At 38.9% G+C, this 17,244-nt stretch overlaps 1 protein-coding gene across 40 annotated transcripts in view; it reads right to left on the reverse strand.

The window, feature by feature from the left end:
• The window catches only part of RBFOX1 (RNA binding fox-1 homolog 1), a 2,406,891-nt gene that overhangs the window by 38,197 nt on the left and 2,351,450 nt on the right, over positions 1-17,244 (reverse strand). For 36 of the 40 annotated variants that reach the window (XM_074965534.1, XM_074965499.1, XM_074965533.1 and 33 more), the window contains one exon: positions 10,944-10,983. The exons of the other annotated variants lie outside the window; for them this stretch is intronic. In XM_074965534.1, the coding sequence (XP_074821635.1) occupies positions 10,944-10,983 (40 nt within the window). The remainder of the gene's footprint in view (positions 1-10,943; positions 10,984-17,244) is intronic. 40 annotated transcript variants of the gene reach the window in all.

The raw sequence follows: 17,244 nt of genomic DNA on the forward strand, positions 1-17,244 counted from the left end.
AGGGCTTTTGCTTGATTTAATCCCTCCAATCATAACAGAAATTTTGAGAAACATTTTTTTGAAAGTCAGTCCCACACACAGCTCAGCTGATGATGCCACATCTCCTTAACAGTAAGCACATAAGCTTCCCATCTACACACACAGCCAGATAGACACATTAGGCTTGGACCTTCACCTATACTTAAGGCACCTCTTCATTTCATAGTTCAAACTCTCATGTCCATCTATTAAGGTGCCTTCTCATGAAATTCAGCCTTGCTGAAGGCACTTATGTCAGGCAACCAATCGGTTTACACAGATAGCTTGCATAATCTTGTAAGTGCCATCTCTTTTGCATGAAGTCCCATCTCTGTGCCAGCTAAGAAGCACTGACATGGAATGCCTCCTTACTTCTGAGCATCTGATATTCTTTTACTGACACAAAAGTATACCTGAAAAATGGAGGAAAGAAGGACAGCGTCCCTATGCACTCTTCTTGGCTACCAACACAACAGACTGAGCTGCAGATAGGCATATAGGATCGTATTAAAAACTAGTTGAGGTCTCAAAAGTATGTGCATCAACAGGCAAGTATTGCCTGCAGGTACCTTGTGTATGGGCAATCAAATGTAAGATAATGGCACCAAGCACAAATTGAGCCACAAAGTAGTGAAGCTGGCAGAGCTCATGACAAAAATTGCAAATTTTCCTCAAGCTGTGGGCTACCAGAAGAAAGAGAGCAAAAGAATGTGTGATGTAAACAAAACAAGAGACTTTCCCTGTTTTTTGCCTCCTCAAAACATTCCAATCTCAAGCAATAGACTTAAAGATAAAAATAGATTTAGAATGGTACTTGTTTGTCTTCAGAAGCCAGAGCGTAAGAATGTCTGTTGGACTGTAAGTCATTATGCAGTATGATATTATTGATTAGGTCAGTCTTCTATATGGTCCCTATGCTTCTCACCACTGGCACAATCCTGCAAATCCCTACTCAAATGAACAGGTTTCTTGATTTCACTGGGACTGATTATTATTTTGAAGGATTGAGCACCATGTGTGACTACAGAAGTGTCGTTCTCTCAAACATATCCAGATGTGGTAGGCTGATGTCACCAGCCTTAAATTTGATTTAAATATAGGAGTGGTTTAACAGTCTGCTTTGTGCTAGTTAAGGAGATGCCGCCAAAGAACCAAGCTTGACCTTCCCTGGGAATTGTGTTAAACTACTTTTGACTCAATAATCAGGATTAAATTTGGAAGAAGCCCTGCAGCTACTGAGTTTAAAATGATACAAATGTTACTTTGGTCTGAAAAGAGTCCCGTGTTATTGAAAGGCTTACAAAATGCTCTTGGGGAACTAAAATCATTGGTATCTGCATTTTGATGTATTTTTATATGGAAGAACTTTGAATGGGAAATACCTATCTGAGGCCTGGTCTACACTGGGGGTTGGTGGTGGGAGAGCTAAGTCTGTCTCAGTTACACAACTTCACCTACGAAAATAGTGTAGCTGAAGTGGACCTACTTAGAGCTACTTACCATGGCGTCTTCACTGTGGTAGGCTGACTGCTGACGCTCCCCCGTCGACTCCGCCTATGCTTCTCACTCTGGTGGAGTACCGGAGTCGACAGGAGAGCGCTCGGCGGTCGATTTATCACGTTTTCATTAGACATGATAAATCGACCCCTGCTGGATTGATTGCTCCGGAGGTAAGTGTAGACATGCCCTGATATTTGTGTATTTCCTCAATTTAAGTGTGCAAACTGTATAATGATCAAAAACTTGTCTGTCTCTGTTAGGTCACTCTAATAACCTTTATTGGTCTCATGTTTGTAGTTTGTTAATGCATATAGAACTTTTTCAAAATTTTAAACAATTTTAACTATTTAATTATTATAAGAAGATCAACAGATGATTTAAAAGCAGAGGTCCTAATTCAGCAAAACACTTTGGAACATGCCTATCTTTAAGAATGGCAATAAATAAATTCAAGCATGCACTTAAACACTTTGCTAAATCAGGACCAGAATCTGTCATCCAAATAATTAAAACGCAATTTAGGATATTATGTGGTGTTAAAACCACCTAAATGTATCTAAGATATTTGCTATAACATTAAATCTGGTTATAGCTTTTCAACTTCGTCTATTTCTCAGACACAGGATATTCAATAATATATAATGTACACATTTCTTTAGAACATTAGATTAAATGCACTCTTCTCATGCTTTAGTCTATATTGTTTTAGACTTTACCGTTGAACATTTTATTCCACAACACTGTATTTTGGGTACATACTACCATTAATATAAGCAATTATTTATTTTATTTATCCAAACTCATAAGCACAAGAATAGTTTCAAAGGATATGCTTCGAAAAATATCCAGCCAAATTAGCATTTCTGTAGCAAATGCACAATTATTCTGACTGTTATAGAAATATTTTATTTCCCCCCTGGTTGAATATGCTATAAAAACCTGGAATTATTGGACTAATATGTGTGGAAATTTTATTTATTTTGAAAAACAATCATTTATACAGTTTCCACCTTAAAAGAAACAAAGAAATATATCTGCCTATTATTTGTGACACTATTACTGTGTCTATGCTAACATACTTTGGGGAAATCACCTACAGTTTCAGTGCAAGTGGTAAAGCTCCAACAACAGTAGCAACACTGGAAGCCATAGTGTAACCAAGGAAAAGGCATTCATACCACCATTTGTTTAGGCTATTAAGAGTAATCAGAGAGCCTCTAAGGAATGGAAAAAGACACTGATCAGAAAAGAAAGCTACATTGTGGAGGTCAGCAAATGTCCGAATAAAGTGGCAACTGCTGGAAGTCAAGCTGAATTAGGTCTGGACAAGGAAATTCAAATAAATAAAAACAGAATAAGGAAGGTGAAGTTGGACAGCTATGTAGTGTGGATCGGAAAGAAATTAAAGACAATGTAGGTATGGACCAAAACTAAATAAATAATTTGCCTTTGTTTTTAGTAAGGATAATATGGAACACATTCATGAAGGGAGTATGGCTGGTGGAAATGAGTGTCTGGACATGGAAATGAGCACATCTGAAGTAGAAGAAAAAAATTAAAGAGCTTAATGCACTCAAATCAGGGGGACCGGATAATTGCCATCCCAGAATACTGAAAGAACTGACACATGAAATTGCTAGTCCAGTAGCAAGAACTTTTAATAACTATCTATTTGGGGGTAGTACTGTCCCACTGGAAAATAGCTAATGTTTTACAAATATTCTAGAAATGGCGGGGGGGGAAGAGTGGTCTTGGCAATTGCATACTATTTGAGTCAGACTAATAGGTCTGTAAGGCTTTAGAACAAATTGTGAGGGAAAGAATAATTAAATTAATGGAAGTACATGGTAAAGGGGATGTCATGCAACAGGGGACGATCGTGCCAGACTAACCTGATTTTCTTCTCTGAGAAAATAACTGATCTTTTTTAGATAAGGGAAGTGCAGTAGACCTAATATACTTGGACTTCAGTAAAGCATATGACACATGAGAAATTATTAGATAAATTAGGGAAGATGGGGATCAGCACAAGAATTGTCAGGTTGTAAGGTTGATAGGTGAAGGTGAATTATCAAACAGGAGGGAATTCATGAGCAGAGCTCCTCAAGGATCAGTCTTGGGACCAATCTTACTGAATATATTTATTAATGGCCTTGGCACAGTAGGAATGTGCTAATGAAACTTGCTTATGGATAAAAATTTGGGAGGCACCATCAGTAAAGAGGAGGATCAGATTTTAATACAGAAAGATATGGATGACCAGGAAGACTGGAGGGAGAGAAATGAGATGAAATTCAATAGTGCCAAGTTCAAGCTCATGCATTTTGGGTCTAATAATAAGAATTTCTGCTAAAAGCTGGGAGCTCATCAGTTGGAAGCAACAGTGGAGGAGAGAGACTTGGATGTGTGGGTCGATTTCGGGTGACTATGAGTCACTAATGTGATGCGACAGTGAAAAAGGAAATATGATCCTAGGATGTATCAGGCAAGGCAGTTCCAGTAGAGACAGAAGTTTTAATGCCATTGTAACAAGGCACTGGTAAGACCTGATTGGGAATGCTGTGTACAATTCTGGACACCCATGTTAAAGAAAGAGGAATTAAAACTGAAACAGTGCTGAGAAGAGCAACTAGGATGATCAGTGGAATGGAGGGACTATCTTAAAAGAGGAGACTAGAAGAGCTTGGCTTGTTTAGTCTAGCAAAAGAAAACTATAAAATACATTAAGGGAGTAAATACCCGGGATCGTAAAGAGCTATTTAAGCTAAAGGACGTTGGCACAAGAACAAATAGATATAAACTGACCATGAACAAATTCAGGCTGGAAATTAAAAGGAGGTTTCTAACCATCTCACTATTAGTGGGGTGAGAGTCTGGAAAAGCCTCTCAAAAGGTGCTGCAGGGGCAAACAACTTAATGAGTTTTAGGAGAGACCTGGACAATTTTATATTGCAACTGTATGACAGGGTTGCTTGTGATGATTGGAGGCAGGGCCCAAAAGCCATTGGGCTCACTTCTGGTTTATGTCTTAGGGTCCCTAAAAGCTCAAGCTTCAGGATTTCAGCCAGGCACCTGCATAGGTCAGCGTGGGATTCCCCACCTCTCCCTCCAATTTATTCTGGGTGTTTGTATTTTTTTTTTATGTTCTTCCTCTGGAACAACAGGGATGGCCACAGTTGGAGATCGGCCATCAAACGAGGAGGGCCAGGGCTATGAGGTGTCTGTCTCTCTCAGATGCTTGGCTGGATGGTTCGTGCTCACATATTCAGAGTCTAGGTTGCCATATGTGGAGACAGGAAGGAATTTTCCAGGTCAGATTACAGTGACTTTAAGAGTTTTTCATCTTCCTTTGCAGCGTGTGGGTGTGGGTCACTTGCCAGGATTATCTGGGTCTCTCTCAATTAATCATTTCCCTGCCATTGTGGGGTCCTTTGGCATTGGTACATCTTGGTCCCTCCCGTGTAACATAATATTTTAGACTCCTGTGGGCTGTAGTACTTTGTTGGGTTTAGCATGTGGGTGCTAGATGGTGTTGTTGGTCGGTCCAGGAGGTCAGACTGGATGAAGTGGTGATCCCTTCTGGTCTTGAACTCTCTGACTACGGTAAAAAATGCGTATGCCCTTTCTACATTAGTTCTCCCACAATTGCTACCACTAATGGAACTACATCAGTGGTTCTGAAACAGCTTGAGATTTCCCTAAAAACATAAATGTAGACAAAGTCAGCATGTGTGATAATGCAGTCCTGACATTGCCAAAACTCCCATTGACACTGGACCTTAAATGGGACATACATCATATTTCAAGAGGGAGGCAGAAATTTTAAAATGTTTGCAATTGTGTGGTGTAATTAACCCCAACCATAAAATGCAGCTGCTGGTCTATTCCTTTCATTTTGTATATGTAAAATCCCCCATTAAACTGATTGTTAGTATGATTTCACAGCAATCCACATTCAATGTGATGAGTTTTTTTTTTCATCAGTCAGTACTTCATACCTGTGGTAACTTATTGCCATACACAGGCTCTTGATACACTACTCTATAAGGAAACAGAAATGTAACGATTTGAATGCAAAAAAAAATAAAATAAATAAAAATGCATAAGTCACACAAATTCCCCAAAGCCATTCATTCACAAGTTTGCTTTCAATATTTTACAAGGCACAGCGTAATCAAGAAAGAGGTGAGGGACCGGTAACTGGTCAGTTGCCAAGGAATCTTAGTTGTGGTTTAAAATGAGCAAGGATCTTATCAAAAGAAAAAATGGAAAATCAAATACATTTGGGTTACAAAATCACTTATGTACACAAATATATATAACCATCTATACACATATTATATATATATATTGCGAGAGAGCGAGAGCGAGAGAGCAAGCGCGCACATATAAACTACAGTTTTATTCTCTCCTGATAACACCTTATGGTCTACTTAATTGTTAACTCAGGGCTCAGATAGCATAGTGACAGGTGTTTTTATAATACAGATTGCTAAACTAGATCTCATGGATAGAAAGATTAATTTTATTCTCAACACTTGGGATTCTACTATGGTGCTTTGCATGGAACTCCTATTATTAGAACAATAAAAGTTTGCACAAATGTTGAGGATATAGGAACAATAATTTGCACTTCGATAGCTACTTTCATCCAAGGATCTCCAAGTTTTTCAAATATTAATTAGTTACATTTCTCAACACCCTCTCGTAACAACTATATATAATCATTTTCAATTAGTAAACTCATTGTGGACATTATGGGCTAAATAATGTCGGCCTCCTCTGGGAAGAAGGTGCAAAGAGCTGCCTTTGCCCCATTTCCCCAGTATAGGGCTTGAGCATAATCTTTATCATGCTCAGGGTGCAAAGCTAAAGCAGGAAGAGGTAAAGAAGGGGCATGTCTCCATATCTTCTCCATCTTGTCTCAATCTATGGAACTGCCCCATGTGATGGCTACATGTTGCCCTCTCCCGTATGGTGTAGCATCATCCATACTCCCTGCCTCAGGCATTACCTGCCTCAGGGGAGCTCCTGCTGTGTGTTGTGTCTGTGTACAGCTCTTTCTAGCATAGGGTATAACTTAATGCCTAATGTCACCTAGCCAAGGATCAAAGCTATAAAAAGCCAATGGCAGAAAATAGAATGTAACTCAGAAATCCTGATTCACAGTCCTCTGCTCAAACTTACTACGAGACCCTTCCCATCAAATATCACTCATTAAAATGATTATTGCAGCATTCAATTGTTTTAATACAACATTTACAATGCAAAACATAGGACATGAAAGGACATTTCATCCACAGATCTAAGACATTTTTTAAAAAGTGGGCATCTATAACTTGGTTGAGTGGATAGAGCACCGAACTGAAGGTAGAGATGCCTGAATTCTATTCCTGGATCTGCCACTATTATTTATTGTGTGCCCTTGGACAAATCATTTAACCAATCTGTAAACTGAAGAAAATAATGCTTACCTACAATTACAAAACACCTTGAAATCTTTGATGGTGGGAAAGATGACTCAGGTCCTACTCTAACAACCAGAGCATACTTAATACTGCCAGTGTTTACAAACCATTACTTCACACGTAAACTTCAAAATGTTTGGCTCCCATAAGTAAATCCAAAATCATCTAAATGTCTTTAGTGTAGGAAAGCTTTGTACACTAAAATGCTGTTATACATCTGGCTTTGTGGATGCCAGACATAATGCCATCTATTATAATCAAAAGAACACTGAATGGATGACTGTTACACTTCTACAAATTACTCGTTCTTTCTTAAAGTAGCTGCAGATATGCATCAGACCCCAACACTACCTTAACCATGCCCTTGGAGAGATGGCAATATGCACTGGGAATATAACATTACCATGCCCATCCTAACAAAAAATATATGCCAGTTTCTCAGTACAGTGCCCACAACTCCATATATACATTCCTAATTCTATACTTGTGTGGATTTTGTTCCGTGCACCACAACTGATGCAGGAACCTAGCAATGGGTATGGTAAATTTTACTGTGGGCAATCACACTGAGTGAAAGGGTGAGCTAAGGCCATCTCCCTAAGGGACTTCTGAGACCAGGAATGGGAGGGTTTTAAACCCTTTTTTTTTTTTGGGGGGGGGACCACAACTCTTCTCTTTTTCACCCTACCTCCACACAGCTTAGGGAAGGGTATGGCAGTCAGATGTCCTTGAAGCATTCCTTCTGGCAATGATCCAGAGAGAAGAGTTAAGGGGGGTGGGTGGGTGAGTTTAAAGCATTATTTTAACTGCATGTTTCTTTGTTTTCTAATGTCTGGTTTTTATTTTGCTGAGTGCATTTCCTGATTCTCAAAGCTGTAAATTTTCAGCTGGGAACATATGTATTCTAGAAGGGTACAGGAAACCGTCAGGCAATCTTAACTCTCTTTTAATTAAGTTTTTTGTTAGTGAATCAATAGTTAATTTTAAAAGGCCTTCCTTTTCCCCTAACTATGCAACCTTCTTTTCTTTATTTTCCTGTTAAAAGCACATTTTAAAAGGGAGTTCAATATCTCAGCTACTTCTGAGGCATTATTACATTCCCCTTGTCATTCAGTAGTGTGCCTGTGGAATTTTCACTTTAGTGTATCTTTCCCCCTACTATATTTATAACAGTCCTCTCATTCTGCTCTACCCTTCTGGTTAGCATTAACTCATTCTGGCTGTTTAATATTCCATGCAATCTTTACCTGACTGATTATTATGTTTTGGATTTCTCCCTCTTTTCCACTTCCATTACATATCCTCTACCCAGTGGAGAAATCAATTGTGCAAATGTCAGTAGTCCAAGATACCCCACCCCACACTTGCTACTCAACCCTGTACTGCAGGCAACCTTGACTTTGATATTCTTTATCTTTGTGTGGATTTTCCCCCCAGTTTTGCTTTATAACTATTTGCTGTTTTTAGCTCGGCTATTTTTGTGTTTTTGAGGGGGTCTTTTCTCTCTCCTCTTTACTATTATTTGTGGTATGTATTTAAAGTTTGTTTCTTTTCTATTTGTTTTTGTTGCCTAGTCTTTCCACTGTGGTGTCATTTTCCTCTCAGCACCTCCTTTCTTCACACATTTCAGCTCTCCATTTAAAATGGCTAACTGAGCTGGAGCTTCATGGTAATCGATTGGGAGCCAGTCAATAACTCGGTGCTCTCCAGGGAACTAATACATTCTGAATCATATGTTTTCTCTCCACTGATTCTCACACATCTAGCTTGCAATCGCTCTCTCTCTCTCTCTCTCTCTCTCTCTCTTAATACATTTTAGGAGCAGAAAAGAGCAAGAGCTAAAATGAAAATGATGAGCTGCTTAGTACAAAGTTCTAGGTACAATGTACAAAGTAAAAATGAAAAAAATATGTCTGCAAAATATGAAAACTATATGACTTTAACTTAGTCCATCCGTCTGAAAGATAAGCATTATTCTATATCTAGAAACTGAGAAATGTATTTGGAAGCTAAGACACTGAGCCTGTAAATGACAGGATATGGACATACCCCTGCATCTGTGTGGAGCCTCATTTAAGTCAATTGCAGGATCAGAGCCTAATGCCAAATAACTTCTTTGAGACTACTCACATGCTTAAAGCTAGGCACTTTCTTAAGTACCTTGCTGATCAGATTCACAGTTTCTATTTAGCATTTTCAAGCCTGTCATGGGTGTTGGTCATATTGTTAAAAAAAACAATCAAACAAACAAAAAAGCATTGCTGGTGTCACTGAGGGCCCAAAAGACGTAAATTTTTCTTTCATTAGCAGTAGGCTCCCAAACTACCAACTGTTATTCTTAATATGTAACTCCCAAATACACAGTAAAGTTAATTCAGGTTCAGCAGGGCTTCTTGCCTTTCAGACTGGTGAGATGAGCAAAATGAGTGCAGTTTTCTTTTTGGCAAGAAGAAGAATTAAAACTGAAGTCCATGCTACTGGTAAAACTCACCCCTGTGCAAAAGCTACTGTGTATCAGTAAAATCCCTCTTGAACTTCCAACTCTAGATTTAAGTGAAATTAAAGCAGTACACAGAAATCTGTGTAGGCCTTCAGTAAAGGGGTGAGCTGCATCCACTGTGAATAGTGGAGGGCTGATAACTTTGAAAATCTGCAGGGTGGGAATCCTAACCCAAACTAAACACTTAATATATATTGTTTAATTTGCAGTTATTTTTTCCAATTATTGTAACCAGCCAATCTTGTCCCAACAGGAAAAAACCCTTAACTTCTCCCCATAAACTCAGATTCTTTTCCTTTTTATACAAATCTATTGTCAGAAAATTTAAACTGTTTCATCCTAAATGTCTCTAAAGGATCATTGGTAATAAATATAACTAATGTTTTCTAATACTATCTAATGAATTTTTAATGTTCATACCAATTTAATGGAATCAATCTCTTTGTATCCCAATGCTGACTGAAGCACAATTAGAGTAAGAAAACCATACAAAGATATTTAATTACCTCTATTTTTAGGATTTGATTGTTCTATCAAAATAATAAGGGAAGCTAAAGATAAGTGGCATGTCTATGAGATTTTTTTATATCAATATATTTTAAAAATTTGTGAGCCTGGGTTCTGATGATTGTTTAACTTTTTCCAAAAGAGTAACAATTAGGGCACATATTTAGAAATAAGCAGCTTCTTCATAGACTTCCTAACTGAAATCCTCAGTATGGGAAGACAATAAATTATATATAAAATGATTATTTAAAAAATGTATATACACAATTAAATAAACCAATAGATGGAGCAAACAGCTTTAAAAACTGATAACTATGGACCAAGCCTACACTTGCTATCATGGGTAGCCACTTGCAGCCATGAGTCGCCCCACTGACGCCAGCAGTACTACTCCCAGTAGGAAGCACTACAGCTGACAGTTCAGGAAAGCACGTAAGAACATACTTAAGTTCATCCATATTCAGGGAGAAACTTGAGAATATCTTGAACTAAGCATATACTTACATTCCCTTCCCATCAATGGGACTTTAGCATGTGCTTAAATGTTGCCCTGAATAGGGAAAAGCTTTCCTGAATAAGAGCCTATGCCCAATAGTGTTTTCAGAATTAAGGTACTAAACCACTGTTCAATTTGCCTTGAGTTCTAAATATAAATATATTGTACTTTAAAAAAAAATGGAAACTTTAATTTTAAGGGGTTAAAAACCCCCAACACTTTTCTCATTTTTGCATTCATTCAGCACTTGATTGAAGAGTTAATTCAGCTCCACTGAACAATGGTAGATGTAATGAACAGAAAGGTCTTCCAATATGAGAGATATTCCTCTCAATTCTTTTTGACAGGCGAGGGATGGTAAATTGACAAAACAGAGTCAAGCAACGCAGCAAACTTGTAAAAAGAATGACTCTGGTAATGTACAAGGACAGCATGCACATCAATGAATACTTACATAAATGTCTGCACCATAAAATCCATCCTGGTAAACAACACTGCAAGGATGCACACACAAAGAAAAACATCCATATTAGTGCATTTCCACATGCAAACACCACCAACCCCTGCACTGCTGAGGTTAGGCTTGTCACAAGAATGGAAAAGAAAAAAAGGGCACTCTTCACATTGGTTAAGGAGGTTGGTAATATTAATCAACTGTTCTTTTGAGCTTAGAAAAGGAAAACTGGACTGAATGTCATAACATCTGTATACCAGATGCCAAATGCTTAGTCAAAGAGAAGCAAAGGGTTACAGTATTACAGAACAAATGCCTTTGATCCGTTTCTCAAACTGGGTCTGAATTTTTATAAGTACAGTGTTTAATTTGTGCCACAGCTTGCCATGGCTGAGCCTGGCATATCTAGGCTTCACAGTTCATAGCCCCAGAACTTCTGGGCTTGCTGCATCAGTTATGAATGTAAAAAATATTGCTTGAGCTCTGGCACCCCTTTCATTACAAATTAAGCACTGGATAGGTCTCCCCTTTTCCCCTGTATAAAAATGTTCAAAGGACAATCCTGCCATTAATTTTTAATCACAATTCCCATTCACTTCATTGAGGGTAAAAATTATAGAATAAATGTAGAAAATGGCCATAAGTATGCATGCACTGAGTTGCACAGAAGTTTTGTTGAAAACTAGGTTGTAGTGTACTATACAAATAGTCAAACCTTGCATTACAAATCTCTGTCTTATTTATAGGGAAACACCAGGTAGTTTTCATTTACAGGCCATTTTTACATGAGTATTAATTAACCACTGGCAGAGCCAGTGCAACTCCAAAGATGCCCATGCATCTCAGAGTGTCCTACGAGGCTCAAAAGTTTGTATCACTTTTAAGGCTCCAGGTTTGTCATGGCGTGAACAAAGCCATGGACAGTGTTTGTCAGTTTGTCTAAGACTTTTTCCTGTGTCTGTGACTCGTCCAACAGCAGTGGCTCCAGCGACTTCCATGGCTGGGCCTGATGCCCTGCTCTGGGCATTCCAACTTGGTGTGCACTGGTTTTTCTTGCCCAACCCTGTGTCATGATGGAAAAGGGGGGAGCATGTGGGCCAAATTTCAGTGAGTGCCAAATTGCAACACCCAGAGCAGGGCGACAGGCCCAGAAATGTGGGATGCAGGAGCTGCTGGGATTCCCCTCGGTACTGGGCCAGGATTAGAATTGCAGTGCTGGGATGGGGAGAGTGTTGCTACGAGTGGTACTGCTGTGGGAGGGAGCCCACACCAGGGCCCATCTTTCTGTTCCTCTGACACTGTAATTGGCCTTCGGATTCTTCCCTTTTTGATGGCATGAACAAAAGATTCCTATTCAGATGCTGATTTGTATCCTTTACATGTAGATAATATCCATAAACCTTAAACCAAAACACACACACGCACAAAAAAAAAAAAAAAAAAAAAGAAATGGGCCAAATATAAACAGGATAACTGCAATGAATCTAGCTCCAGGAATATGAGTGAACTGGTGAAATGTGCGTAGAGATGCCACATGGGCCAATTTGAAAAGAGTTCATTCCTGCCTGTTGTGTAGTTATCAGTGCTATTTACTATAAAAAACATCTGTTTTGAAAAAAAAAACATATTTTATTCATATAAATTATGTTTAAATATTTTAAACACTGTGGAAAGTCGATATATTTTTCAATTGCCTGCAGCATTATCTTTTTGAGCTGTGATCACGGTAGCGCTCCCAAACTAAATAAGATTTGTCATTACTTGGAGGGGAGACTTTGAAGATAGGTTTATGAAAATAGATCCTGTCAAACTAGCTTGATATCTTTTTTTGATGTGATTACATGTTTGACTGACATAAGCTATAGCATTGATGTAATATACTTAGACTTCTCTAAGGCGTTTGATTTGGTACTGCATGTCATTTTGATTAAATAACTATAGAAAGATGTAAAATTAACATGGAATGCAATAAACAGATTAAAAACTGGCTAAGTGATAGGTCTCAAAATGTAACTGTAAACGGGAAATTGTCATCAAGCGGATGAATTTCCTGTGGTATCCTGCAGAGATTGGTTCTTGGCCCTGTGCTGTTTAACATCTGTATCAATGACCTGGAAGAAAACAAAATCATCACTGATTAATGTTTGCAGATGGCACAAAAATTGGGGGAGTGGCAAATAACAAAGAAGACAGGTCACTGATTCAGAGTTACCAGGATTACTTAGTAAACTGGATGCAAGCAAACAATATGACTTTTAATGCAGCTAAATGTAAATGTAGACATCTAGGAGCAAACAATGTAGGTCATACTTACACAATGGGGACTCGATCTTGGAAAGCAGTGACTTTGAAAAAGATTTGGGGCTCATGGTGGATAATGAGCTGAACATGTGCCCCCAGTGCAATGCTGTGGCCAAAAGAGTTAATACAATCCTGAGATACATAAACAGAGGAATCTCAAATAGGAGTAAAGAGATTATTTTATCTCTGTATTGGCACTGGAGTGACTACTGATGGAAAACTGTGTCCAGTTCTGGTGCCCACATTTCAAGAAAGATGTTGATAAATTGGAGAAGGTTCAGAGAAGAGCCATGAGAATAATTAAAGGATTAGAAAATATGCCTTATAATGACAGATTTGAGGAGCTTAATCTATTAATTTTAACAAAGAAGAAATTATATTACAGTCTGTAAGCACCTACATGGGGCACACATATTTAATAATGGACTTTTCAATCTAGCAGAGAAAGGTATAACACAATCCAATGGGTGGAAGGTGCAACTAGACAAATTCAGACTGGAAATAAGGCATACATTTTTGACATTGAAGGTTATTATTCCATTAGAATAATTTACCAAGGGTCGTGGTGGATTCGTCATTGCTGACAATTTTAAAATCAAGATTGGATGTTTTTCTAACATATATCTCTAGGAATTATTTTGGAAACATTCTATGGCCTGTGTTATACAGGAGGTCAGACTAGATGATTACAAGGGTCCTTTCTGGCCTTGTAATCTATGAATTTAAGAAACACTTATATGTGGAACAGAGAGCAGTGACAGTGATTAAATAGGGGAGCCTATCCACTGAGTCAGTGCTGAAACCAGTGGTATTAGGGGACACTGCTGTTGGGCAAGATGTACAATCAAGATCCTGACAACATGTGGCCATTAAAGTTCTGGCGGAATTTTCCACAGGAATAGAAGTGTTAATCTTGGTCCCTTGGCCACATTACAACTTTGGTGAATACACTATAGTGATATAAATTCCCATGCAGTTTCTGTTGGATAAGTTGCTCTACTCTTCTTATCTGTAATTGTTATTTAGTGCAGTTATGTTGTTAACATTTCACTCCAAAGGTTGCTGCATTTCAGCCAAGACAAATTATCAGTGTGTATGGTTTGCATTTTAGTTTAGAAATCCGTCAGGATGAAAGGCACTAATATACAGCAAAGTGATTTCAATGGAGTTACACTGCCATAAAGCTGGAATACTACAGTGATGGAGAAGGCCTGCTCATTTTAAACCTGGAGTAAACATGTACTGCACGTTTCTCATATGCATGTTTTCCTCCCCCCTGCCTTTTCAAAAAGAACATAACAAACAAAGGCTTTTGCAGCCTAAAAAGTCTGATTTTCAATATTGGCATTAACTCTAGTTGTTCCACACGTAAAATATCTAAGTGCATTTTTGTTCATTAATACTCTCAGTCTGCCTGGGGAAAGCACCTGTCACTGAGTTGTAATCCTAAGAAAGTCATATTTGCATTTCCAATAAGCATTTTTATGTCAAAGAGACATCACCTAATCAACTGAATTCATATGTTCAAATTCCAAATGGCCAAGCTGTGTTCTGCTGACCAAACTACTCTGAAATATATTCTCAACATTATTTTTTTCAATAGTTAATCAACAGTTACTATGGAATAATATGGGTAAAATCCTGGCTCCACTGAAGTCAATGGGTGTTTCTAATTGCTTTAAAATATATTAAATGTTTTTTTTTTAAATTTAAGCAATACCTGCAGGTGCCACAGAGGTATTACATGATCATGAACAGCAGAAGAAGTGGCTTACAAGATACTACTAAGATCTGGTCCACACTTTGCCAAAGTTTGAGAAACCCTATTCTAGAACTTTCGCGCAGTGAGGTTTTTCAAATGACATGCAGTATAAATATCCATACATGTTGGAAGGTGAGGACTCATTATAAACATATGAAGATTCCTTTTTAAAAGGAATTACCTATTTCTTTGTTTCAGAGACCATCATTACATGATGCAAAACAAGTCAGTGCTACTTCACAATGCATCCTAGTTCTTCAACACAAAAAAGCAAGTATGAACTGTATGTTCCTAATACTAAGGCTGGTGACTCAAAAGAGGATGGATATATGTAAGCACAAAGATCAAGTGGATTATGAATCTGCAGCTGTTCCATGTATCAGGCCAGAATAGAACAACATGTGTACAACGAAGACTTTAAAAAATGAATGAACAAAACTACAGGTAGTATGACATTTAAAAAAAACACAATTTTGTGAGGGGGTAGCTAGCCACTCCTTTTTCAACATTGTCAGCTAGAGCTCCAATCTCATCCAGCGTTCCAGTAATGAAGCATTTTTAGTTCTACTAGCTTACTATATCCTACTCAGACAAGAATCTACTTTAAGCTACAGTGCCTAAGCAAAAAAACTTCCAGCACAATATCACTAGATAGTATTAAATTTATGAAGGGCATAGGCACGTATGAGTAATTGAATGGGAAGTCTCTCCCGACCCTTTTAACCACCTTCAATATATTTCCTGTTTGGGGACAAACTCAAACAACATGCCATTCTTAAATTGCTGAAGATTACAATATTCCAGTTTTAATTATTGTCTCAACTATACAAGGACATGATACCCCAGTGCACACAAGGAAAACAAATAAATATTTTCAAAATTGCACTCTGAGTTCAACACAAACCAAGACAGGACCTAGGAGTAGTTATGTTGTTTGACTTCAGATGTAGGAAGTGCCTCATTCTAAAAATGGATGGATATAGGTCTGCTAACTGGGTTGATAGGTAGAAGTGTAATCCTGGGAAAGGTATTCAGAAGGGTTTTATTATTTAAATGTTATCAGTGTTCAGGAAAATCAGACAAAGTGATTTTTTTAGGGCATATACTCAGCCAGTGTCACCGACTCCTGTGCCAGCCTCCTCCCCAAACCCCAAAGCAAAGGGAGAGGGCACGTCTTGAGGGTGGAGGGGGGGACATGGCAGAGATCCTAAGGTCCTGAGGTCTCTGAAGGAACTTATACTAGTGCAGTAAGTTAGAGCTGCTTCTCGTGGCTCTGGATCAACCACAACAGGCTCCCTGCAGCCGTACTTCTCCATTCTGTTTGAGTTCCAGAGTGGAGAACCAAGCCCTAAGATTTCAGCAATGTTACCTTGGCTGCACTACATGCAAAAATAATTTTCTGACAGTAAAATTAAGAAAAATATTATTGAGACAATCCATTACATTGTGTGGGTGGGAGGACGGGTATAGAACAGAAACACACATGCTTAGGGTTGCTAACTTTCCAATCACACAAAATCAAACAACTCTTCCCCGCCCCTTCTCTGAGGCTCCGCCCATGCCTCACCCCTTCTCTGAGGCTCTGCCCCCATTGCTCACTCTTCCCCCCCCCCACTCACTTTCACCGGGCTGGGACAGGAGTTTGGGGTCCAGGAGAGGGTATGGGCTCTGGGCTAGGGGTGCAGGCTCTGGTGTGGGGCCGAAAATGAGGGATTTGGAGAGCAGGCAGGGGCTCCGGTGGAGTGAGGCCTCTGGTTGGGGGTGTGGACTCTGGGCGGGGACCGGCAGCTGCTTCCGGGAACAGCGTAGAGCCAGGGCAGGTAGGGAGCCTGCCTGAGCCCCCGATCCCCGCTGCGCTGCCGACCTGACTTTTAATGGCCTGGTCGGCAGTGCCAACTGGAACTGCCATGGTCCCTTTTTGACTGGGTGTTCCAGTTGAAAACCGGATGCCTGGCAACCCTACACATGCTTTAGGATATAAACCAGCCACTAATTGGCTGGGGATTAGGAAGAAGCTTCCCCTAAGGGTATGTTATTTCATAATAATCTATTATGAGGATTTTTGTACCTTTCTATGAACCATCTGGGGTAATGGCATTTTCACAGCTGGACCACTGGTCTTACCCAGTACAGGATTTCCTATGTTTCTATTTTTGTTTTACTGATTAATTGCATATTATATTTGTTTTACTGCTTCTGCTGTAAAACACATATTAGAAAAAATCCAGGTTGTGTTGT

This window comes from Natator depressus, chromosome 10 (genome assembly GCF_965152275.1).
Source record: "Natator depressus isolate rNatDep1 chromosome 10, rNatDep2.hap1, whole genome shotgun sequence".
Lineage (NCBI taxonomy): Eukaryota > Metazoa > Chordata > Testudines > Cheloniidae > Natator > Natator depressus.